This window comes from Eretmochelys imbricata, chromosome 1 (genome assembly GCF_965152235.1).
Source record: "Eretmochelys imbricata isolate rEreImb1 chromosome 1, rEreImb1.hap1, whole genome shotgun sequence".
NCBI lineage: Eukaryota > Metazoa > Chordata > Testudines > Cheloniidae > Eretmochelys > Eretmochelys imbricata.
Genome location: NC_135572.1, coordinates 255,519,557 through 255,544,741, shown reverse-complemented (window position 1 = coordinate 255,544,741; position 25,185 = coordinate 255,519,557). Strand labels below are relative to the sequence as shown.

Genomic DNA, 25,185 nt, shown 5'->3' with positions numbered 1-25,185 from the left:
CCCTTGGAGACTTTCTGATTAATTGGATTACCCAGTTCAGCAGCCCAAATTAAAAGGAAGGTATTGGCATAAAATTCTTAATGGTCTAACTTTTTTCCTGTGGAGCTGATCTGGATATGCAATACACCATTCAAAAGCTTGTGATCCATAGATGTCAAAAGTGGCTTTGGTGTTTCAAATTGATCAAGTGGTGACCAGCTGCTATGAACTTCAGATCAGGTAGATTCAATATTGAGAAGGTGCACTGTTTGTTTCACAAAACCTGTACACAGATTTACTTAGCAGCAGCATGTGGTATTTAGCCTGTGGCATTTTCTGTGGAAGGTGACTTGTAAAGGGGAAAAAAAGTGGCCTGTTTTGCTATTGAATGAGGCATAAAGAAAGGCCGGTCCTGCATATATTTACACACATACTTAGCTTTACGCTCCACGTAGTCCCATTGACTGCAACAGGACTACTTAAATATTTAAAGTTAAACACATGCTGAAGTGTTTGCAGGACCAGGGAAAAGTCTGAACAATTATTTAATTTTTCATATTAGAAATACCAAATATTGAGTTGTTTTTTGTTGGAAAAATTCCTCCCAGGACTAAAGCAATTATAACTTCTTAGGAAACAGAAACCTGAGTACATTAAGAGCTGAAGCAATTTTTGGACATACTTACAGTTTAAAACTCAAGGCCAAATTCTCTGCTTGAGTAACTTCATTGAAACAAAGGGAATTATGCCAGGAGAGAATTTGCCTTCTGTGCTATTTGTTTCTGTTAATACATATTTAATTCAAATAATTGAAAAACAATTGGGCAAAAAGTGTTTTTTGAAACAGATTCAAATATCCCCGTACGTCTAACTGAGGGCTGATAAATCTCTTAACCAGTTCTACAGTCCTCCAAAGAGTTGTCTAGCAACACAGGAAGTCAAGACTTGTTATTTCTAATATACCACAACAAGCAAGGGTGAACATCCTTTTATGCCTCCTTTATATGGTAAAAAGAAACAAAAAGTAGTCACAAGCCTCCCCCTCCTTCTCCTTTTTCCAGTCACATGTCCGGTTTTCTTCAGTAAAGCCCTTTATGATATAAGGGTGGGATGGTTTGGGAGACAGGGGACTGACAATTGGGGGATTGTTATACCAATAAAATAAAAACCAGCAGGATCTTATTAAATGGGAAAAGGCAAAATGCCACATTTATTGTGAATACAGAAAGAATCATAGTAAGCAGTTAGTTATAGCTATAACATTCCATTCAAGTTCATATTTATTCACACATTCATTTATACACACACACACAGGTTCTGCAAGGTTGTTATCATAGTTACCAGCCTTAGAGTTGCTCATGCCAAGCCACTGGCCAGGTGGCCTGGACATGAGGAGGGAGCAGGGCCTTGTAAGATGCTCATCTGATGCTCCTGGAAGTTGGTTTGCAGAATCAGACCCCAAAATTCTCACTTTCTAGAGTCCATTTTTATAGGAATTTCTTCCTATGCCAGTCTATGGGGATTGCTTCATCATGCTGTTGCTGAATCAATCAGCAGATAGCACATTCCTGACGGCTCCGCGCTGCTAGATGTTATCTTGTTCTTTGGTTCTCCCATCCTTGAGGCTGTTGGGTGGATTCCAGTCTGCCCTCCCGGGGGGGAGGGGGGATGTCCTCTGATTATTTCCACTTGACGCCTTCTTCAGCCAAAGGAAACTGGATTCTTAGGCTGGCACCTCCCTGATCATTCAGTTATTATCCACACCAAGCATCCATCCACATACATCCTCTATCTCTATTTTAATCACAATTGTTAACAAAGCGAGATGAATACAACAAAAGGGCGGGGAGTCTCTGGGTGCTGTTTCTGTTGTTACAGAGTATTGCTTTGACTCTCTCTCTGTGTAAGTAGTTGTTGTTACAAAGGATTGCTTTGAGAACAGACTCTGTCTTAGAATGTACTAACACAATTAGCAGCTTGCAAGTTTCACACATAGAGGGAGAGAAACAGTACCAAAAATCAAGAGACCTCTTAATTAGTAATACCCTGGAATTTAAACTATGGGGAATCAAACTCATTTGTGATTTTAATACAGAACTTCTTTAATATGATCCAACAGGACGAGGTTTTTCATCTCTAGGTCACTAGTTCAAAGCTAGTTAATAGTGGCTGGAAATTATTTATTTATTCGCTTAGATTTAAAATAAAAGATTCCTACCCAAATTCTAGTCACCCTAGCACATCATTAAGAACACATTGAAACCTTCCCTCCCACACAGCATTAAAATAGTCATTTCACAAGAACTCAGCCAGCCAGATACCTATATTCCAGCTTTTCACCATGTTGGGAAGCACACCCTCAGCCCTCTCCAAAACCCTTCCCAAACAGGTGTCTTTGACAGTGTGCCTAGAAGGTCAGTGAATCTGGGTTATTTCAGACTACATAGGTTTGAGAGCTATTACAAGGAAGACCCTGCTAGCTGCCTGGTCTCTGGGGGTCCAGCTCCAGCAGCCCAGCTGACTGCAGTTGTGATAGTATGGCCTAGGAGAGAGGTGATCCCTCAAGTAAGCCAGTCGCAGGCCATTTATGGCTTCATAGGTCATAACCAACACCTTAAAGTCCCCCCAGAGACCAATAGGCAGCCAGTGCCCATCCTGGAGCACTGTTGTCATGTGTTGCCAGCAAAATGCCTCATTCAGCAAATGAGCCCCTGTGTTCTACACCAGCCTCAGTCTCTGAATGGTTTAAGGAGTAGCTCCATGTAGAGTTCATTGCAATAGTCTAATCTTGGGATAACAAAAGCGTGGATAACTTGGGCAAGGTCCACATCCAAGAGGAAAGTTCACAGTCTTCTAGCCAGCTGCAGATGGTAAAAAGCTGACTCAGTCACTGCTCTGTTATCCTCTGATAGCTCTTTAGTAGCCCATAAAAATGAGTTAATCACTGGTACAAAAACCTAAATTACCACCCCTTTTATTAGTAGTCAGCTCACATTGCTAGGACTCCATGGCCCTCAAATGACCTCCCCGCTCACTCCTACAGGTGGGCCCTCCAGGCCCCCTTGGTGTGTATGTGTGTGGGGAGAGAGGGGAGATAGGGAACATATGCACTGCTTATGCCAGAGCTGTACCTGTTCTGTGGCTAGAGGATTCCTCTTTTTCATGTTTGCATTCTGGCAGCTTTCCCCGGCACTAAGTAAAAAAGGCCACTGTAGTCTAGTTCCCAGTTCATTAAAATTCTATATTCCTCTTCAAAAACATGCACTTCACAATGGCACACAAAATCCTTGGTTTCTAAGGACAGCCACAAAGAGAAGGGCCATTGTCCCACTCCTGGGTGGGTGAGAGATGAACGACTCCTCCCCTTGGTGGGCAATCTCACAAATACATTCACAGGCTTGCAAGGTTCTTTAATCTTTAGCTGCTCAAGCACTAGGAAGCTGGAGTTGTGAATCTTTTCCTTGACCTTGTAGAGGCCTGTATACAGTCTTGTTCTCCCTCCCCTCCTGCTCCCCTTTGAGGTCTAACACGTTCTAAATAAGGTTATTGAATCTCTCCACATGGGTTATAGCACTTGTCCAAAACAATGTACTACCCAGTCGGATCTAAATGGAGACCTTAGACGTGGGACTCAGATATTAGTCCTGTAGCCAAAGGACTAATAATTGACAAAGATAAGGGCTACCTATCTTGTCAGACTAATGCAAAATAAAATAGACAAGCTTTCAGGAAGTGCAGCCTCTTTGTTAGGCTCTGGGAAACTGAGGGAGGGACAAGAATTAGGAAGTAAGGAGACGGTGTGTAGGAAAGTGTAGCTGTCCCACTGGGCTGTTTGCAAACAGTTAGCTCTGCCACACTACCAGCTAAGTCTATGACAAAATGGAATTGCCTTTGAGTTCAATTGGAGCAGGATGGGCCCCAGCAATTGTAAACAGGTGATGCTGAGTTCTAATTGTCACCTGTTAACAATGATACAGCTGCAGGCTGGTGGTTATAAATGCTGTGGGAGCAGCAGTAGTTGGTAGTTTCTCACTAAGGATGGGCTTTGCTAGAAAATATTTGGTAACTGTCTGAGGGCCTTCTGCTTTTACAGCTGTATGTAACATAGTACTTTCTCCTTAGAGATGTAGTGTAAAGGAGCTAGTGGGAGTCACTATATCTAGTTTATCAAGTAGTATAATGTGATTTGTGTATCTGTTGTGGGAAGTGGATGGAATACTTAGTAACTGTTTTTGGTGGAGGGGGATACTCTCTCTGTCTCATCCTGATCTTATTTACATAGGCTTAATATCCCAACAACACTTCATTTTAACTATTCCTGATTCCTACTAGTGAGAGTAGGACCAGGGTTTATTTTACAAAGGTTGAACTAAGCTCTGAATGGATCTTTTAGGACGAGGGGTAATTCTAAGATATTTTCCCTTATTTGGTATAGTCAAATGACTGTTATGATCAATCTAAACTCCTGTATATGTGGGGTTAAGGCTACAAATCTGAAATAATGAATCTCCTGTGGAGGAAATAGTATGATTACTTACAATCAATCTTGTAAATAACACTCAGTATCCCCCCTTACTGATCAAATAGGCTGGTATTCGTTCTGTGTCTTTCTAGCTACAATGGATGAGTGGGACAAGAGTGATGAACTTATCCAGAAACTGGATTTTTCCAGCTGCGCTGAAGAGAATGAGATGGAAGAGGACAGCAGTATACAGGAAGAGGACAGCAGTATACAGGAAGAGGCTCCCCAAAGTTCAAGCCCCCAGAAGAGCTGGGATTTTCAGAGTTGGAGAGTTAACAGTCCTCTTGCAGTAACCCCCAAAAGAAAAGTAGGTGATATGTCTCTGACTCGGACTAAAGCATGGGTGAGTCCCACTGTGGACTCTGCTTCATCTTTGAGAAAGAACACTGGTCCTGCCTGGGAATGTCCTGGGACTCCACTGCATTACGTCACCTGGAGAAAACTGCAGCTGTGTGACACCCCGCACACTCCCAAGGCAAGGAAATGTCTCTATGCCCATTTGAAAATGTTGTCTTAAATATATTGCAAGAATTACATTAAACAGGTGATAAGCAGGGGCTACTGCCCACTGTGTGGAACGGGCTTGTTTGACTGCCACCTTATTGGTTCTCCCTTCTTCCTCACTCCCAGTTTGTATGTTTTACCCACTTTCTCATCATAAACTTAGACTACGAGCGCTGGAAGGCAGGGGCTAGTTCTGTTTTGTGAGTCACAAATGTCTCTTCCCTGGAACAAACATTTGGGGAGTGTCTAGTGCAGCATTAACAAACATGCTTAGTTACCTTGAGTTAACTGGCAATCCCTTACCCTTAGATGTATCCTTAGTGTTGAGCGCCCCTTAGGCATTCTTGGTGTCCAGGCAGCACCCACTTAAAACAAAGCTTAAGCTCAATACAAAGAAATGCTCTTCATAGTGGTCAGTATTTAGAACGCTCTACCACTGAGGTAGATGAATTGTCCTTAATAGGATTCAAGGAGGAAACTCCAAATTATTTGGACATACATAGTACTTGGAAGCAAGATGCTGCAGTTGATTACTTATTCCTAGTTCCCAGATCATTCTTTGGGTCGTTAAATGGAACTTGCTGTTAGCAAGAGCTGGCTAGAAAAAGGGAAACTATTTTCCATTCATTGTCAAATCTGAAACACCTCTAACCAGTTTCTGCTGTCCAGCTACACTGATACTTACTTCTGTGCACAAAACTGAACTGTTCATCAAAGCTGGCGTTGGGTAGGAATCATTCTTATGGCAAACTAGCTTTGTATGAGCCCTTAGGGGGTGGAGTTAGGAGAGGAATGTGGTGGAAGCACTAATCACCTTCCTCTGGCTTTCTGATGAAAGATAACTTTGTATCTATTGCACGCAAGTACGTTTCTTGGAGAAGGTCATTGATTTTGGTTCCGTTCCCACAGAAGTTCCTGAATGAGTTCCCCTATAGGGTGATGTATCAATAAAACAGACAGAGCTTCCCTCCTGTACTGGTGGTAGACCTGGAACTCACTGTGTCCTCAGAGGACTTCTCTGCATTGTTGTAACTGCACAGATGTCCCTTTGCATGCTATGACTCACAAAGGCCAGCTAGGGTCACACACCATCATATCCAGTATTTCTTTCTCAGTTGACTGGCAACTAGGTTGCCCCTTTGGTTGAACGGAGCACAGCAGATGGAATTCCTTTAGTGCTTCTTGATGCAGGTTTTTGGGGGTTTTTTTGGTGTTTTGTTTTTGGAATAGGATTTGGATTTCTTCCTGGCCAGTAGATCCAGGGACTAATGGACATCAAAGGGCTTTTGCTTTTGTTTTTGGATCTCCTTGTATCTCTCATGGATTATGGCTGTCTGGTGAGGAACAGATATCGTACGACTAATAGTGCAGATAGTGGATGGGCAAACGAAACTGCTATCTAGGATAATGTTCTGGTGTTCCACTTCTGACTTGCAACATTCCCTTACCCCAATTCGGGGATACTCTACTCCTTGGAGCATTAGAGAACTGGAGTAGGAGCTTCCTTAGGCTTAACTTGAGAGCTTGGCATAATGAATCTTTCTCTCAAGTGTTAGATGTTAGCAAACCACAGAATCTTAAGCAGTCTGACTGAAATCTTTCCTCAATTGCACAAGTTTATTTTCTTGTCTTTTGATGACATCCTGCTAGTTCTCCAAGAAGTCTTTTAGCTTAAAATAGGGGAATCAAGACCTGATTTTAATGTAATAAATACTGAAATGTTGACTTTCCTTTCTCTACATATCATAAATAAGTAAAAGCCAGTTCCTTAGTATTCTAGGATACATTTTGTCAGGCCCTGCTGACTTGAAGACATCTAATTTGTCTAAGTAATTCTTACCTTGCTCTTTTCCTATTTTAGCTTCAAATCTTCCTCCATTTACACTGATGTTCACTACGTTAGTCGTCTGATCACAGCTAGCCTTTTTGGTGAAAACTGAAACAAAAAGGACGTTTAACACTGGGCTATCACTGTGTTTTCTTGTTGACTTCCTCTCCTCTTTGAGCAATGGGCTTGCTCTGTTGTTGGTCTTCCTCCTTGCTTCAAATGTATTTGTAAAATATTTACTTGTTACACTTTGTCCTTAGATAGTTTAACTGTGTTTTGTGCATTGGCCTTTCTAATTTTGTCCCTAGATGCTGTTGGGTTTTATATTTATCCTTCATAATGTGAGCAAGTTTCTGCTTTTTTGTATGACCTTTTTTTTTTGCATTTCAGGTCACTAAAGATCTCTTGATTAAGGCAGGATGTTCTCTTATCCATACTTCCTATCTTTCCTATGCACTGGGATAGTTTGCTCTTGTGCCATCTCAGCATGCTACTAGGAGTGCTGCTGGGAGGTATAATAATTCCCAGCCCAGGTAGACATAGCGGTACTAGCTTTGCTCCAGCAGAGTGCCTAAAAATAGCAGTGTGGCCACCTGGCCATGGAGGCACAGGTGTCTGCTCAGGCTAGTAGCCAGGGTACAACCTGAGATCCTAGGCATGTATCTGAGCTGCTGCTGGTACCACAGAGGCCATGCTATCATTTCAAGAAGCTGTCTTGAGCAGAGCTGGTGCATGTATGTGTACCCAGGCTGGGAACTACACCTCTCAGCAGCAGTGTAAATGCACCTTAGCTGGCCAAAAAAGGTAGGGATGACTCTCCAGTGTGAGGCTAGAAACTTGTCTCCATCTGTATGGAAAGCACCATAACAATGACGATTAATGAGTCACCAAACAGGTGATTCAGTGCACTGTGTCAGTAAAACCTTAACTAAAAACAAATAAACCCTGTCACCTTCTAGTAACCAGGCCCTTGTCTAGAGGAGCATCAAGCTACAAAGACTCAGTCTTGAGTGATTGTCTTATTGCATTTTGTCTTGTAAAATCTCATGGGCTAAACTTAAAGATCTCAATCTGTCTAGTTTATCAAAGAGAAGATTGAAAAGTGACTTGACAAGAATGAATCTTCATGGAGAGAAAATACAGATACTAAAGGGCCCTTTCTTTTAGAAAAGAGAGGCATAAACCCAGAGGTGAAAGTAAGCCGGTACGCCCCAGTACAGCGTACCGGTAAGAGCCAGTGCACCGTACTGTGGCAGCCTGGCTTCCCCAGGGGGCAATTTAAAGGGCCTGGGGCTCCCAGCAATGGCTGGAGCCCCAGGCCCTTTAAATTGCCTCCAGAGCCCCCACTGCTGGAGCCCTGGGGTAGCAGCTGCGGGGCTCCGGCAGCTATTTAAAGGGCCGGGGCAGTAGAAGCAGGGGAGCCCCAGGCCCTTTAAATAGTTGCTGGGCTCCCCTGCTTCTACCGCCCCGGCCCTTTAAATAGCCGCCGGAGCCCTGCTGCCGCTGCTCCGGGGGCTATTTAAAGGACTGGGGCAGTAGAAGCAGGGGAGCTGCAGGCCCTTTAAATAGCCCCCAGAGCCCTGGGGTAGCAGGGGTCTCCGGGAGCTATTCAAAGGGCCGGGGCTCCAGCTGCTTCTGCCGCCCCGGTCCTTTAAATAGCCGCTCGAGCCCTACGGCTTCCCCAGGGCTCCAGCAGCTAATTAAAGGACCAGGGCAGTAGAAGCTGGGGAGCCCCGGGCCCTTTAAATAGCCCCAGGAGCCCTGGGCTGCTGCTGCTACCCCTGTGGGGTGGGGGGAGGAGAAGGGGGGGCACTTTGACCCCCTCAGCCCCGCCTCTTCCGGGGGCCAGAGCTGGCCCCAGTGTACCGGTAAATCAGGCAACTTACTTTCACCCCTGCATAAATCTGACCTTTTCAAATTAGAAATAAGGCACAAACTCTTCCCAGTGGTTGAACACCCTCACTGATAAGTGGTGGAGTCTCCCTATGCCATCAAATCAAGAGTGGGGATGCCTTTCTGGAAGAGACATGTTAGCCAAACCATATTGGGCTCATAGAGGGTAACTGTAAAATCTGATTATACAGGAACTCCGATTAAATGATCTAATGGTCACTTCTGGCCTTAAACTTGAAATTCCCCAGTTCTCATTGATTCAAGCTGGATGTCTGAGGAATCAACCACCATTGCTTTGTATTCTAGTTACTGTCAAAATATCATAAATTCTAATAGCAGTATAGAAAAGCTGTTTGAACTAACTTTTCCGCTGAGCACTGCTTCTTGCAAAGATGCTAGAAGGCAACTTAAAGCTATGTCCTTTTTAGTCAGTCTGATCTTCCTGACTAACTTGTCCTGACCAAGTTGTGATCGTTCTATCTGGGGCTTGATAGAACCAGGTCTTCCAGGTTGATGAAATTGACAATCCTGTGTCCATGACTTCTGCAGTGGGGAAGAGGAGCAGGTTTCTTGGACAAATCGGCTGCATAAATAGCTCTGCAGTCCCCTCACATGAAAGTAGGGAAGAACTGCAGAAAGTCCAAGCCTCTTCAGAGTGGGGTATAGCAGTTAGTGGCCAACAAAACCACCTTTTGGTGGATCAGACACTGGAGACAAACTGGCAAACTGTTGCTGTCTGCCCAGAACAAAACACAGCTGCAGTCAAAACAGTAACTAGAGGACACTCGTAACTCACTTTGTTTTTATTTTTAAATCCAGAGTCTCTTAACAAAGACTGCTTTTCCTTCGACCATGGGAAAATTTCCCTCCAAAGGTCCCCGGCACTTGAGATTCACTCCTGGTGCTGATCCAGATGATTCTGCTCAGGCTTCGCTGGTCAACATTAACCCATTTACACCAGAGTCCTATCGACAGATGCTCTTCCCTCCTAATGGCAAGAGGAAAGCCAGAGGAGAGCTGTAAGTGTACTGCTCCTAAACAGGGAAGGGGGTGGATTTTTAAAAGAAACTTAAGCAACAATGGAAGAATTTGGTACATCTTCCTCCTTGCTCTCCCAGAACAAAACAACTAAACTCAGTGGAATGGAATCAGGCATGCAGAGCAAACACTACGGGGAGGTGGGGTTCGTAAACCAGAAATGTGGAATAAAGAACTATCCTGGCTTCCTTTTTTCGGGACTATGAATGTAATATAGCCCGAGCTTACAATATTTGTGTCTAGTACTATAACCAACAGATGAGAACAGAATTCAGACTGGTGGGAAAGAGGAAGGTGGGGCCCACTCCCAAGTCCTGAAGGGTGGGTCTAGCATAGCTCCCCATATGTGCTAGGAAGGCTGGTGTATGTTCAGAAAACATTGCGCATCCTTGACCCCTTCAAAAAGGTCCGGTTCAGATCAGGTTGTGGCCTAATCTATAGTACGTCGTGAAACCTGATTATAGCTAGGTTCTGCTCGCTTCCGAAGGTTCCAGTCTGCATTTAGACCTGCTCTGAGCAGGGTGTTCTATAAACATAGTGGCAAAACCCCTGGTGGCTGTTCTTCCCTAGTGCTCCCGCAACTTTCACCTCTGTTAGAGCTGCCTAGCGTGCAATGGTGGCAAACTATCAAATTAGCTCGTGTGGATGCCGTATGGAAGTTGGAATGTGTAGCCTTTCTAAACTGGAACAGGAATTTCCCAGCTCAGGACCTCAGCCTTCTCTGGCCTAATACAAAGAAACTCACTGTGTACCAATCCTCTGGAAGTGTCTTATAAATATTTTACCAGACTTGAGTAGTTTTGAAGCTGCTCTTTAAAAATGTAAACGTGTGAAACCTAAGTCTTGTGACTGCTGCAATAGGATAGTGTGTGTGTCCAGGCTCACTTGTGGCTAAATCTCATTTTAGGGGAGATCCCACTCTAAGCAGGGGCAAGGTGGAACAGGGGCTGCCAGCCAAGGTGAGTGTCTCTGCATAGTTGCCTAGTACAGAAAAAATTGCCCCTTACTATATTTGTACTAGTACTAATGTATGCTATTGTGTAACTCAATAATGCTATGAGAAAAGATTATATAACCAAGTTTGAATAGCAGAGAATCCAGGAAGAACCAAATAGGGTACGGTACATTAGTCGACGACATTAGGCTGAAAGTAATTTACTTGATTTGACAAACTTACATTTGGCCAGATCTGAAACTTACAACTAGTCCTAGAATTCTCACTGGTCCTGGCCAACATGCCATTCTAGAAACGATCACGTGATGGCCAGGACTCATGTTTGTTCATGGGGAAAGTAATAAGACTACTATAAATATGGACAAGTTCTTGCTATCTCAACATGGCTGGAAAGAGTAATCCTTTTGCTACCCCTATTCAGTAAACTAGTAACCTCAAGTTTCCAAATTATTAGTCTGTAGACTTAAGAAAATATTTATTGTAACTTTACAGTGAAAGGTGTTAACAGCTCTGGTGGTTCTGTTGCAACAGCTGACATAACAAACACTTGAAATAGGGTAGTACATTCCTAAATGCTGCTTAGGTGATTTATTCTCAGTCACCACCTTCAGCAGGAAAGAGAATCTTGTACTTGGTCCTGGAAAGTGAAAGGGATACTCCTCTCAAAACGTTTTGAATAGTACTTGTATTGCACATTATCGGCAGCTCACAGCACTTCACTGACAATTAAGCCTGAAGTCTCTTCACAAGAATGAAGACGACCTAACTGTATTATCAATCAGGAAGGTGCGCTACAGAGTGTCTAAGTACACAGCGAGTCTGTGGCAGAGCTGAGAAGAGTCAGGATCCTACTCACTGCTAAATGCTTCCATTTTATTTACCATGCAGTATAAATGGAGGCAGTGCCTACACCAGAAGTGCTTTACTGGTATAGGAAACCAGCATACAATACTGGCAAAGCTCCTAGAGTTATAATGGCGAAACTATGTTCTGTACCATATAGTAAAACCATTCCCCACGAGCAGAGCAAAAACGCATTTTACTGGTATAAGTGCATCATGCTAGGGTCTTCTGCTAGCACAGTGATGTTGGTCAGAGTGGCCCCTCTGGCATGGCTGTGCTGGCAGAAGTCTGTAGTGAAGACCTAGCCATAGAGGATCACATCAGATGCCAAACTACACTGGCTGAGTGCCTCTGACTTCACTGGAGCTGAACTGGTTTCCATCAGCTGAGAATCTGTTAATTTAGGGTCTAATCCTTATAAACAAAAGCTCATCACTTCATCTGAATTAGTCTTGGATTTACTCAATATTTTTGCTTTTATTATTACAATAGACTTTAGTTTTTCCCTATGACAGCTACCCAAACAATTGAGCTGCTTTAAAAAGCAAACAAAGCCAGAATCATTAAAGGAAAAACTCAGTATCCCCATTCAAATGTAGTAAAAATCTCAATTCCTTTACCTTGGAGTCTCTCCCTACTCCACGGTCATTTAAGTGAATCAATGCAGCTACAAGTGTATTCATAGTGAAAGCAGTCTAGCATTGCTTGGGTTGTGCTAAGGAATGGAGAGGTGGTGCTCCCTGCCTGTGAAGGCCAGTGATGCAGCTTAACGTTGACTTGGGTCTTGGAATTTCTCTTGCAAAGCAGAACAAATACAGCAATATAACATGTATGACTATGGCAAACAGTGGAGATATCAAGGATTACTATGAGCTACCATGCTTGTTAAAAGGAAGCCTCTGATTAACTTACCACTTAGCAATAGATTTTGTTTGACACCAATCAGACAAAACTACGTGTCTAGGGTGAGTAAAACTCCATGTAAAGAGCCTACTGTTAAGTGTGAGCATGTTAGCTTGGTGCCTAGATTGGTGTATCTTCAACACTACTTTAAAAAAAAAGTCTTTGCAGACACTCTTGAAAAATTTGCAATGAGTTGGGTACCTGTACTGCTTTTTATGCTTAATAGTATGTGGGGGCTGCATCTTAACTGTCCTGTGCAGCACCTCTTCCACTGATGATCACAAACATCTGAGGTAACTACAGACATTGCATATGTGGAAAGAAAATATGCAATGTGAGTCTTATTTTGGGGGGAGAAAAAAATTCATGGACTACTCTTGCTCTTCATTTCATATCCCATCTTCTCTGGTCCCCTGCTCCCTTGGCTATACTGTCCAGCTGTATTGTATCTTTCCCTTCTCCCTTGGACATTCCTCTAGTGATGGTGGCAGATAACTCCTGGTTCCTCCCTTCCTCGTGTACCTCTATTAGTAGCCACTGATACACAAAAGTTGACTATTTTCCAGCTGCTTTCCTGGGCTCTTATTTGTGTGAAGAATGGCCTGGGCAGGTGTAGTAGCTGGAAACTTGGACAGGCAGCATTGTGACTGCCTCAGTTGTCCTAGACCTTCAGCAAATACTCTGAAGAAGATTGAAAGCTTATAGAACAGTCTGAACTGCTGCAGTATTGCACTTACTGTTTGCAAATATAGAACAACCATGATGGAATAATTTGTGCATAGCTTGGGGGGCATGCTAACCACGATACCAAACTGTCCTCTAAATACAAAACCTGCATTAGTTCTGTTACTTAAACCACAGCTGGACATGTGGTGCTCCTGACTAAACTTTTAAAACACTGCAGACTGGTAGACCCTGCCCACCTAACCCTATGCTTCTGAACCTGCCTTCTCCCAATAACTGATATGTTCTGACTGGCCCTCCAGTGGTCTTCCATCTGGAAATTCCTTCTCTGGAGGAGAAGAACTAACTGTTCAGTGGTACAGGTCTCCTTCCACCCAATCAAATATCTGTAACTGATTCCCATGTGACTCTGTTATAGTTAATGATTGGAGTCTAATAACATTACCCTCTTCTGCTGCTCCCCATCCAGGATGGCTATCTTGGCTGTAGGTCACAACTGCCTAAAGGTGCATAGCTGAAGTAGCCTAGAGGTCTGTGCCATGGGACCATTTAGGCACAGTTAGCTAGAACACCGTCCCCAGAATTCCAGATCTGCATTAACTAATTGCAGTGCTAGTGAGTCATGGGGAGAGGGAATTCTTAGCTACTTTCTGCTTGGTCTACATCAGGTCATCCATGGCCCTGGAACCTCAAACAGGTGATGGAAGGAGGCCATTACAGAGAAGCAGGCAGGAGCTCTGTGTCTGAATGGTTGAGAGTACACAAAAAAGAAGAGGGAGCTGAATGGAGACTCTACATGTTAGTTTTATAGGGCCCACCTTAGAGGACTACCCTTGGTGCATCATGAGTCCTTAACTTTTCTTTCTCTTATTGCTTTGCTTTGTCTAATCCCCTAGAGATTTCTCTTGAGAGAGAGCAACATGGTTTCCCGCTACAAGAAGGAATTCCTGGAGCTAGAAAAAATTGGGGTAGGGGAATTTGGCTCTGTCTACAAGTGCATCAAACGCCTAGATGGATGTGTGTATGCTATCAAGCGCTCGAAGAGGCCTCTGGCAGGATCCTCAGATGAGTGAGTGTATGATCTGGAAACTATAGTGGTAAAAATGCTGCTCTGTGTCATTTGGGGTATTTTTTTAATGGATTGCTAGGCATATCTTTGAGAGGGATGGAGGAGGAGGGAGTAGTGTAGAAATACATGTCTAAGGATCTCAAAAGCATATCTTTGGAAACTTGTAACTAACATCAGTCTCCAAGATAAACCTTGATAGGAGGAGTAGACTAAAACGGTGGAGTGTTCATATTCATAGCTCATAGAAATGTAAGAAGAGGCCATATGGACTGACTTGCCACCTCAATTTCCACCCTGGATTTAATGAGAACATAATGGCAATACTGGTTCAGACCAATAGTCTATCCAGCCCTGTACCCTGTCTTCCAATGGTGCCAAAGGCTTAAGAGGGAATGAACAGAACTGATCAAGTGATCCATCCCCTGTCATCCAGTCCCAGCTTCTGGCAGCCTGAAGTTAGGGACATCATGAACATGGGGTTGTGTCTCTGACCATCTTGGCTAATAACCATTGAATGACTTATTCTCCATGAACTTACCTAATTCTTTTTGAACCCAGTTATACTTTTGGCCTTCACAGTATCTGCTGGCAATGAGTTTCACAGGTTGATTGTGTAATGTATGAAGTAATTCCTCATGTTAGTTTTAAACCTGAAACCTATTAATTTCATTGGGTGATCCTGGTTCTTGTTAGTGAATAAGGAAGTGTTGTTTACCCCTTCACACATCTGCACTAGTCATGATTTTTATATACCTCCACCATATTCCCCCTCAGTCATGTCTTTTCTAAAATGAACAGTTCCAGTCTTATTAATCTCTCCATATGGAAACTGTTCCATACCCCTAATTTTTTGTTGCCCTTCTCTGTAATTTTTCCAATTCTAATTTACTTCTGTGAGATGAGGGCAACCAGAACTGCTTACAGTATTCAAGGTGTGGGCATACCTTGGATTTATATGGTGGCATTATGATATTTTCTGTTTTATCTATCACTTTCCTAGTGGTTCCTAATATTCTGTTAGCTTTTTTGACAGCTGCCACACATTGAACAGATGTTTTCAGAGAACTATCCACAATCACTCAAATATTTTTTTTTTTAGTGGTAACAGCAAATTTAGATCCCATTTTGTATGTGTACCTAGGAAGACAATCCCAAGTACATTACTTCACATTTATCAAGACTGAATTTCATTTGCCCCAGGCCATCTTGATTATCGCTACAAAAGTTTTTTTTTCTCCTGCTGATAATAGCTCATCTTAATTAGCCTCTTACTCCACCTTTTTATGTGGGGGGGGTGTGTGTGTATATGTATGTATACATATCTTCTTACTATATGTTCCATTCTATGCATCTGATGAAGTGGGCTGTAGCCCACAAAAGCTTATGCTCAAATAAATTTGTTAGTCTCTAAGGTGCCACAAGTACTCCTGTTCTATTTGCCACTTTGTTGCCCAATCACCCAGTTTTGTGAGATCCCTTTAACTTTTCACAATTAGCTTTGGACTTCACTATCTTGAGTAGCTTGATATTGTAGGCAATCTTTGCCCCTCACTGTTCATCCCATTTTCCAGAATATTTATGAATGTTGACCAGCACTAATCCAATACAGATCCTTGGGGGACCTCACTATTTACCTCAATCCACTGTGAAAACTGACCATTCGTTCCTATCTTTTAGCCAGTTACTGATTGAGAGGATCTTCCCTCTTATCCCGTGACTGCCTGCTGTGCTTAAAAGCCTTTGGTGAGGGACCTTGTCAAAGGGTTTCTGAAAGTTCAAGTACGCTATAGCAACTTGATCACCATTGTCCCCGTGTTTGACCCGCCCGCCCCCAATCTAATAAATTGAGGCATGATTTCCGTTAACAAAAACCATGTTGACTCTTCCCCCAACATCTTATGTTCATCTCGGTGTCTGATTCTGTTCTTCACTATAGTTTAAATCAATTTGCCTGGTACTGAAGTCAGGCTCACTGGCCTGTAATTGCCTGGATTGCCTCTGGAATCTGTTTTTTTACAAAAATTGGCATTACAGTAGCTGTCTACCACTTTGCTGACTGGTGGATAATCTCCAATCCCATACACTGGGGTTTGCCAGATCTATCTGTTACTAATACTGCTTTGTGAACCCTAGAGGGCATGCGAAATGGATACTCGGAGAAGATTTGGGTCTCTTTGCTCATGTTATACTTCCTTGGCTAAAAGGAGCTTCCCTGTATAGTTCTGGCAATGCCACTCCTCCTCAGTTATTGGGGGGTTGTTGCACCAAAGTCCATGTCTTCACTCCTGGCATAAGAGGGAGTAATTTCACAAGAAAGCACCTGTTCTTACAGCTTTGGGTGCAGCCAGGTGGAGGAGTGCCCTTCTATCACTCCATGGTAGACTAGACAACGAAGGTCATAAATATCAGATGCTTCATCCATTGGCCATTGCCCTGCTGTGCTGAGGTGCCACAAGTAGAACTCTGAAGTTACTGCTCGCTTTTCGGTTTTCTTGCTAACTGCCAACCTTGCTTTAGCTCTGACATGCCCAGCCACTATTCCATTAGTGGCGGCTGTGGCTTTGTGTCAGGACGGATTACTTCCATCTGATCTTGACTGCTGCTTATATTAGTCTCAGGATGCTCCTCTCCATAAGCTTCTGAAAATGCCCCTTCCTAAGGACAGGACGGGACTGGCTTCAGAGCCAAGTAATGCCCTTCAATCTGCTAAAAATTGCTGTTCAGCATAAATGCACATCTTTCCCTTCCTCCCTCTTAGGTGCTCATAGCTCTCAATCCTGGCCTGACTGGGGAGGTGAGTTCCAGTTCTGAACTAGGGTTTCTTGCAAGGCGCTGAAGCCCCATTTCTAGAGGATCACCATGGTCTGTTCTGTTTCCATCTCTAGGCAAATGGCCTTGCGGGAAGTCTATGCCCACGCAGTGCTTGGACACCATCCCCATGTTGTGCGCTACTATTCTGCTTGGGCAGAGGATGATCACATGATCATTCAAAATGAACACTGCAACGGTAAGAACCTCAGCCTTAAGAGCATAAATGTCAGGGTGACATCTGGTTCCCTGTGGTGCTTAAACCTATGGAGCTCCATCTTACAAAGGAGATCAACTTTAGTTGGGTTTAAGGTCCGTTTCTAAACTAGAGCATTAATGCTTTGCCTTGAGCCAGGAAGGTCACAGCTAGCCCGTGTGATGGGGAAGTCTGCAATGACAATGGGTACAGGGGCCATTTTAAATGAACTTTCAATGCAGGGTGGGAGACCCATAGCTCACTCGTGTATGCGCTCATTGTTAGGTATTTTTAAGGTTTCCCCTCATTGCCTTGGTACAGCTGATGCCATTGCTGTTTGGGAGTCCACCACAGAGCTGTACACCATCAAGCCTCAAGTACCGGAGTAACGGCTCTTTTAAAAAGAGCCAGTCTGGCACATGAGTGGAACATACCTAGAAAGCAAATTCTTTTCCTCTGATTGCACTGTGTGAATAGTGCAGTGCTGCAGAGGCAGAACCACAGCAAGGGGAAGAACTCCTGAACTGCCTGCTCCTGACCCCATTCCAGTTGGCAGAAGTTAGTGGGTGATCAGCAAGTCCATATCTGGACACCTTCAAGCATTATTGCAAACGTCTGGTTGAACTGAATAGCTCGTGAGGGCTGGGATTTCAGTGGTGCAGTGATTTTGGTTTTTGCTTTGGAGTCACGAGTTTAAAATTAGGTTGCAGTAACAAATGACTCTTGATAGTCATCACTGTAACTCGGCACAACTTTCACCATTTACAAAGACACCCGTGACTAGAGTCGTGCGGGTGCAGCAGCATAGAGTTAAAGAAGAGGCAGAAGATAGCTTTTTTGTGCAATACCTGATTCATTGAGTGTATCTAAATGAAGAGCAATACAACAACACTTTTATGAGAGTCTTGCCACAGAAATCAGTGATTTAAAGAAACATAGGTATCTTAGACTTCCTTGCTCCCTGATCTGCCACTCTTAATAGCCTTAGGTCCCTTCCTGGCAAATAGAAAGTAGGTCTAAAGAGCTGCAGAAACACCATCCTAGGCAATGGCAAGTGTAATGCCAGATGGGTGGTACAGTGTGTAAGTCTCTTTCCTAAACTTTTTGTATGGCTATTCTGACCAAAGTTTGCCACCCCTTTGTGTAGTTCTTTGGTACTTAGCATTAATGGGTATCCAGAATCCAGCTGAAAATGACTTCAAGCATCTCATTTCACTGGGAAAAATACCTGCATCAAAATTTGAATGTTTTGCTTAGGTGGGAGCCTTCAGGATGCGCTGTTGGAAAATGCTAAGACTGGGCACTATTTCCAAGAAGCTGAGTTAAAGGAGATCCTGTTGCAAGTCTCCATGGGGCTAAAGTACATACACAGCTCTGGCCTGGCACACATGGACATCAAACCGAGTAAGTACAGCTCTTTCCTTGGCTGGTCCCTCTCCCCTCATGCTGCTGGTGTCGGTAATCTGTGTGGTGGAAGGTTGGAAGATCTTTCTTCCTACTCCTCCTGGAGTCTAGATCTGCAGTCGAAAGGAAAAGTTGTTGTTGTTTAGTTTTTGTTTTGTTTTCCACCCCCCCCCCACCAAATTTCTACTGATCATTCTGGATCTGGACATGGAACACTGCTATTCTCCATGTAACTGTTAAAAGAGCATTCAGGTACAGTTATAACACACCCTCTTCCTGTTTCTTGTGGGTGGTATGGAAACAAGAAATCCTATAGTACAGCAGTTGCTCTAAAGAGCTCCACTATGGGAAGAGCCTTTTTAGTGGCAATATTCAAAATGTACTGTAAGATGACTGGATTCCATGCAAACACCCTGCTTTTTCAAGCAACATATGTATGCCTATAGTAAAGTAAAAGAATGTTGTTTATACTTTTCTTTGCAAACTGTAGAGCCACATACTTACAGTAACTCTTAGAAGAAAGGAGGACTTGTGGCACTTTAGACTAACAAATTTATTTGAGCATAAGCTTTTGTGAGCTACAGCGCATCCAATGAAGTGAGCTATAGCTCACGAAAGCTTGTGCTCAAATTTGTTAGTCTCTAAGGTGCCACAAGTCCTCCTTTTTTCTTTTTGCAGATACAGACTAACACAGCTGCTACTCTGAAACCTCTCAGAGGAGGAACTCCTGAGCACAGTTTGATATTAGTGGAAACTCAAATAAGCATGGAAGGGACACTTTAGAGATGTGCTCCAGGGCTCCTCCATGTGCTATCAATGCAAATCTCTAAATTTAATGGCAGGTTTCAGAGTAACAGCCGTGTTAGTCTGTATTCGCAAAAAGAAAAGGAGTACTTGTGGCACCTTAGAGACTAACCAATTTATTTGAGCATGAGCTTTCGTGAGCTACAGCTCACTTCATCAGATACAAGATATCTGATGAAGTGAGCTGTAGCTCACGAAAGCTCATGCTCAAATAAATTGGTTAGTCTCTAAGGTGCCACAAGTACTCCTTTAAATTTAATGGACTGACTAACTCTCATGTTCTAATCTAGTGTATACTACTCAAAACTGAACCAATATTAAAATGGTACAGAAGCAGAGTTTCACAACTCTGTATTTAAAGTTGTACAGTTGGCTGTCAAAGAAATGATGATGATTGATGATGATGATTTTAACATCCTATTCCTAAATGGGCAGGGAGGTAACAGGGGAAAACATGCTACTCAGAGTGAGAGCTAATTTAATTCAGCTAGCAAAAGTTGACTGGTGCTGTTTGCACACACTGATTTGTTTCCGAAATGTGTGTGAACAGTGTAAACTCTGAGATGGCAACGGTCTACGGGCCTGTGTCCTACATGCAGACTTTGAGCATTTGTAACTTGCTTCCAAGAGGGCTGGAAAAATTGTGGGTTGACATGATCTTGCAGTTTTTACTTGGGCAAAAATTCTAACAGGAGTTTAGACTGTCAGAATTTCCTTTCCTAAGGATTATAGGGTTGGATTGTTGGCCAGGGATTTAGTCTCCAAACAGGAGATCTATACAAAGTCTCATAAATCGGGGGTGTGGGGTTATCCTCCCTAATCCAACAAGCCTAGTGATTATCACTGGGGAAAACTGTCTTGCCATACGCAACACAAATTGACTGTTTTTTCCAGATTAAAACAAACCCACAACTGGATAGAGGGAGGGAAAATCAAGATCAAATGAGAACTTTTAAACTCCCACGCTACTAATTTTACTTCTTTGGGCTTGTCTCTTGCTGAGCCCCTACAGCTTCCATTGACTACTAGGAATTGCAGGCAATCAGAAATCCTAAGTTCAGGCCCTTGATACTCCTCACTGCAGTAACGTTCAGTACCTTAACTAGAAGAAGCAAATCTCTAGTTAAGCAAATCTCATGTCTGTCTCAAATTTTGCTATTGTACTGAAAAATGTTGTTGTGAAACCTTCTCCTTTACAGTTGGAAATCATGATCCAGGGTTTTTCTTTCATTCTCCTTCCCTCTTTATAACCCTGGCCCACATAGAAGTGTTCGGTTTCAGATTGGTGACCAAGCAGGTCAGCTCTAAGTATGTGTGTGCGTGGGAACTTCCTTGTTCTTTAGCGGGCTATTCCCTTGTTGCGCAATATAATACTCCAGCTCAAGTGTCCTGCACCATGGTGGTGGCAGTGAGGTTGTGGAAAAAAATGTCCATTTCCTTTGTCTACCTTGAAGATCCAGATAAATTTATTATATTGGGATATTTCATAGTAAAGTGTTTTACTACACAAGCCTCTGTCTTATAGGTAACATCTTCATCTGTCACAAGCTGGTGACTGATGGCTCCACTGCTCAGGAAGAGAGCGACAGTGAAGATGATGGGTTCTCTTCTAACGTGGCATATAAAATTGGTGGGTTTAATCTGACTCATGGACTGTTTAGTGACTTATTTCTAAAGCTGCTCTTAAATACACAGTATCCCTATGGCTATAGGAATGTCCCTCAGTCATGACCTGCAAAACTCAGTCCTGGAGGCATAGAGCAGAGAGAAATGTCAGTCTTCATAGATCTTAACTTGGCTGGATTCACCACAGCCCTATTTTCCTGTGGATTTGGGATTGAGGGAGGAGTTGGCTCACTAGCTCTCTGATCCCAACCTGTTCTTTTGGCCTCTCAGAGCTCCTTTAAGATGCACACGTAGCATGACTTCCCCCAGAAAAGCAGAACTGTGGGCTGTCTGTTGGATTTCTAGTTGGTTTATTTTCCTGTTAGGTGACCTGGGCCATGTGACATCGATAACTAATCCCCAAGTGGAGGAGGGAGACAGTCGTTTTCTGGCCAATGAGATTCTGCAAGAGGTACAGTTGCCCCTTTCATTTGGGGGAGGATGGGGCATATGTGAAACTTGAGAGTTGGCAGTGGAATATTAGATTTTCTTTACCCTGGCTTATACATTTCCTTCCTGGTCCTCTCCTGTCCTGAGCTCAACTTGGTTGAACTCTGAGGGAGGAACCCCTATTTTTTTCTGTAAAACACAATTGTATGGTGATATATAATATTTAAATATACTCCCCAATTGGGTCTCTGGCCGTCTCTGTAACCACCCTACCTCTCAGTTTATGGGATGGGAAGGAAAAGATCATCTCAAATGCAGATGGTTCTGGTGGGTAGAAACCTGACTACTGAATTGGAGCTATAATTACATCTAAAGCACCTTTATATGCTAAAGTCATTAACACTTGGACAAATATTTGTCCAATAGGTATGATTTCCCTTCCTTCCCTACATGGGGGTCTCCTACCTAAATCCTCTGTATTAGACTAGCCTTAGGTTTGCCACTCTGGCATAAATCAAAATAAAGGCCGTCACCCTGTCACAAAGGCAAAACGTTAGTGGCCACAGACTAGAGGATGTGGCCCAGAGACTTCCCAAATTGAAATCTTCTTTTGTGGTAAAATGTATTCAGTGTCCAAATCCAATCCATCACATTCCACCCTTCCATCAGATGGACAGGTGAGGTAATCTAGCAGTAGCCCGACTTGCTACCATGTTGTAAACGTCAGAGGCATGGATTAGCTAGTTTAAGGAGGAGTCCTGCCATCTTGCTGTTGCCTTCCCAGGTGTGGGATAGGAGTTCCTCAGGATTTGGAGGATACTCGCAGCTGTGTACAACCTGTTAAAACTAAACAGTATTTCTGGAACTGTGGAAGTGGATCATATTTTTCTCTTCAGAGTCAAAGCAGCAAAGAGTAATGAGTGGGATTGTGGCAGTAGTGCCAGACAAATCTTTCTAGAAGTACTTCCCTGGGCCTGTACTCTATCTTAATGAAGGACCATCTTACGACCCCAAATACTGGGGTGACTGCATGTAACTGGTTCTCTTCTCCACAGCAATACTGCTATCTGCCAAAGGCGGACATCTTTGCCCTTGCGTTAACAATGGCTCTAGCCGCAGGGTCAGGACCATTACCTCGTAATGATGCCATGTGGCACCACATCCGCAGAGGAAACCTTCCACCAATCCCTCAGCAGCTCACACATGGCTTTCATGGACTCCTTAAGGTGAGGCTCTTCAGGGTGCAATCCAGAGGGGGAAGGGATGTCTCTGATTAGCATTTTATTATAAGAAACTGTAAACCTCCACTCCTTCCCCACTTCCTCATCTAGCTCATGGTTCACCCTGACCCAGTTGCAAGACCATCTGCCACGGCTCTTACTAAACACCCAATTCTTCGGCCCTCTCTTGGAAAAGCTGCACAGCTCCAGAAGCAGCTAAATGTGGAGAAATTTAAGACCGCCATGCTGGAAAGGTAGGGTCTATTGGTGTATAAAGAGGAGGAGCCCTGCCAGACAGTGGTGCATTGAGCGGATTGCTTTAATGGCATGGCAATTGCTCATCGGTCTTTGGCTTGAAGTGGTTGGCAAAGCCCTGCATATATCCACATCTGCAGACCACTTTTTCAGATCACAGCTCAGATGCAGAAACAAATTTTTGTATCTGTGCAGGGCTCTGGTGGTAGAAGTATTGGAATAGTGGGTCTTTAGGGAACTTGGTTCCCAGGTGTGCAGCTAAAGGGCATGGGTATAATTTGGGGAGAGTGTGGGGGCATTACCCCCAAACAGAGGCAAAGTGTTGGAAGGGGGCAGTCATGCATCATTTCCCACACCAGACTTCTGCAAGCACAGAGCTGCCCTGCTCTGCTCAGCCTACTGGGGGAAGGAGATGGTGGCTGTCCATCCTTCCCATGTTGCATCCCCTTCCTTGGCACCTTTCTGATGGCAGGGAGCAACTGTTGTAAGGGCTCTGGATTGCTGCCTCAGCAGCTGGATGCTGCCTCCTGGGTCCTAGTGCCAACCTTCTTACTGCTCAACAGTGAGTGCCCTCTCCTTTTGGAGGGCGGGGGAGGGGATGGGGAAGGGGGAAGTGGGGAGAGGAAGGGGATGGAGAAGAGAAGGGGATGCAGGAATGTGTGTGTGTGGGGGGGGGGGGAAGCAGGAGCCCAGCATGTGGCATTCCCATGGCTGCCCAGAGCAGCAGTCAGTGCTGGAATGGCTGCCAGCAGCAGCTGGGGCTCCCCATTAAGCCAGACCATCTTCCCCAAACCCCATCCCAGCACCAGCAGTCCAAGTACTGCTCCAGGCAGGGGGAGACAGCCAGTGAGCCAAGGTACATGGCTTCACCATACATGTGTGTCATGCATGAGTTTTGTCATCCTCCTCCCCACCCCCCAACCCCCCCCAATATCTCAGTCAAACTACAACTATGATTCTAGGGCTCTGCCACAATTCACCTATATGTAGCTCTAGGAAAACAGCAGTTCACCTCCAGGTGAAGTGCTATGCTGGCTAGATCATCTGACTAACCAATGACTTGGCTGACCTATAATCCTGGTCACTAGGGGAGAAGGTGGTCAACTACAGATGGTGTTTATCAACCTTTTTTGATACCAGGAACCGGCAGGCTGCCTTCCTAAACTGTTAGGGAGGCCTCAGGGACAGGTGTTGATCAGCTAACAGCTCATTGAGAAACACTGAGCTACAACATCAAATCAGTGTGTAGGGTAGGGGAATAAATACTGAACTGTCTGCCCTGCCCAGAAGGAAGTGGCAATATTGAATCAATGCAGATCAGACTTCTCCCTATCCCCCTCCAGCTCCTGCTGCTAGTGGCCTTAAGGGGATGGGGCTGTGGCTGAGGTTATGGGATCAGGTAAGATGTGTTGGCTCTCCCACCACCACTAGGGAGGGGGAAGATAAGAGGTAAACTCTTCTCCCATGGGCAAGAGAGCATGCAGACTCTGGAAAAGCAAGGCAGAATCAGAAAAGGGAATCCCCTACAGATGAGAGTATTACAGCAAATGGAGACTAGCATTGCTTTTGACTGACTGACTGGATTCAGGGCAGCAGGGAGGAATAAACAGACTTGCGTTACAGGACTGCTTGTGATCTACTAATATCCACTCACCTTTAATCTTTGAAGGAAAAAATAAATTGGACACTTGATATTAGTGACAGACTGGGAAGGAAGTTTGTCACAAGTTACCCAAGACATCAGGTCAACTGCCAGAAAACCTAACCCTTTGTGGAGCAGAAGCTTTAGCTGGAGCTATTGAGAGTCCTAGTGGACTGAGTGTATTGCTGGGAGCACTATGAATTCTCCCAATCCTGCAACTGTACTGCAATGATGTTACCATCTAGGTTTGTTAACTTACCTGGGTAAACTGGAGGATGGTGCTTGTCTAGCTTGGAAAAGCACTGACTTGTCTCTGCAGCTGGTGAGGATTGAGTATGGCAAGTTCTGACTTCTCTTCCTTCCCTTTCTCTCAGGGAACTGAGAGCAGCCCGTCTTGCTCAGACCTTCAGGAAGGACCAGTCCTTGGGATGTGCCAGACCAGAGTCTGAAACCTCTTCCAAACAGAACTGCAACAAGCGCCTGGTAGGAGGGAAGAATTCTCGCTCATTCAGCTTTACGTGGGGGGGTTACTGAAAATCCCATCACCCAAACTGTTCAGGCTGACAAGTGTCCCTGTGGAAGC

At 44.0% G+C, this 25,185-nt stretch overlaps 1 protein-coding gene and 1 long non-coding RNA gene across 2 annotated transcripts; one reads left to right on the top strand and one right to left on the bottom strand.

The window, feature by feature from the left end:
- The first annotated feature begins 203 nt into the window (after nucleotides 1-203).
- WEE2 (WEE2 oocyte meiosis inhibiting kinase) lies at nucleotides 204-25,136 on the top strand. The gene is made up of 12 exons (XM_077807527.1): nucleotides 204-219; nucleotides 4,594-4,976; nucleotides 9,546-9,745; nucleotides 10,672-10,723; nucleotides 14,046-14,218; nucleotides 17,104-17,225; nucleotides 18,480-18,626; nucleotides 20,956-21,060; nucleotides 21,422-21,507; nucleotides 22,541-22,711; nucleotides 22,817-22,959; nucleotides 24,977-25,136. The coding sequence occupies exons 1-12, from the start codon at nucleotides 204-206 to the stop codon at nucleotides 25,134-25,136; spliced, it is 1,758 nt and encodes a 585-aa protein (XP_077663653.1).
- Nucleotides 18,140-25,077, bottom strand: LOC144259316 (uncharacterized). The gene is made up of 3 exons (XR_013344834.1): nucleotides 24,862-25,077; nucleotides 22,620-22,719; nucleotides 18,140-18,739 (listed from the first exon to the last, which is right to left on the bottom strand). It is a non-coding gene; the product is annotated as an uncharacterized LOC144259316 (long non-coding RNA).
- Nucleotides 25,137-25,185: the final 49 nt, after the last annotated feature.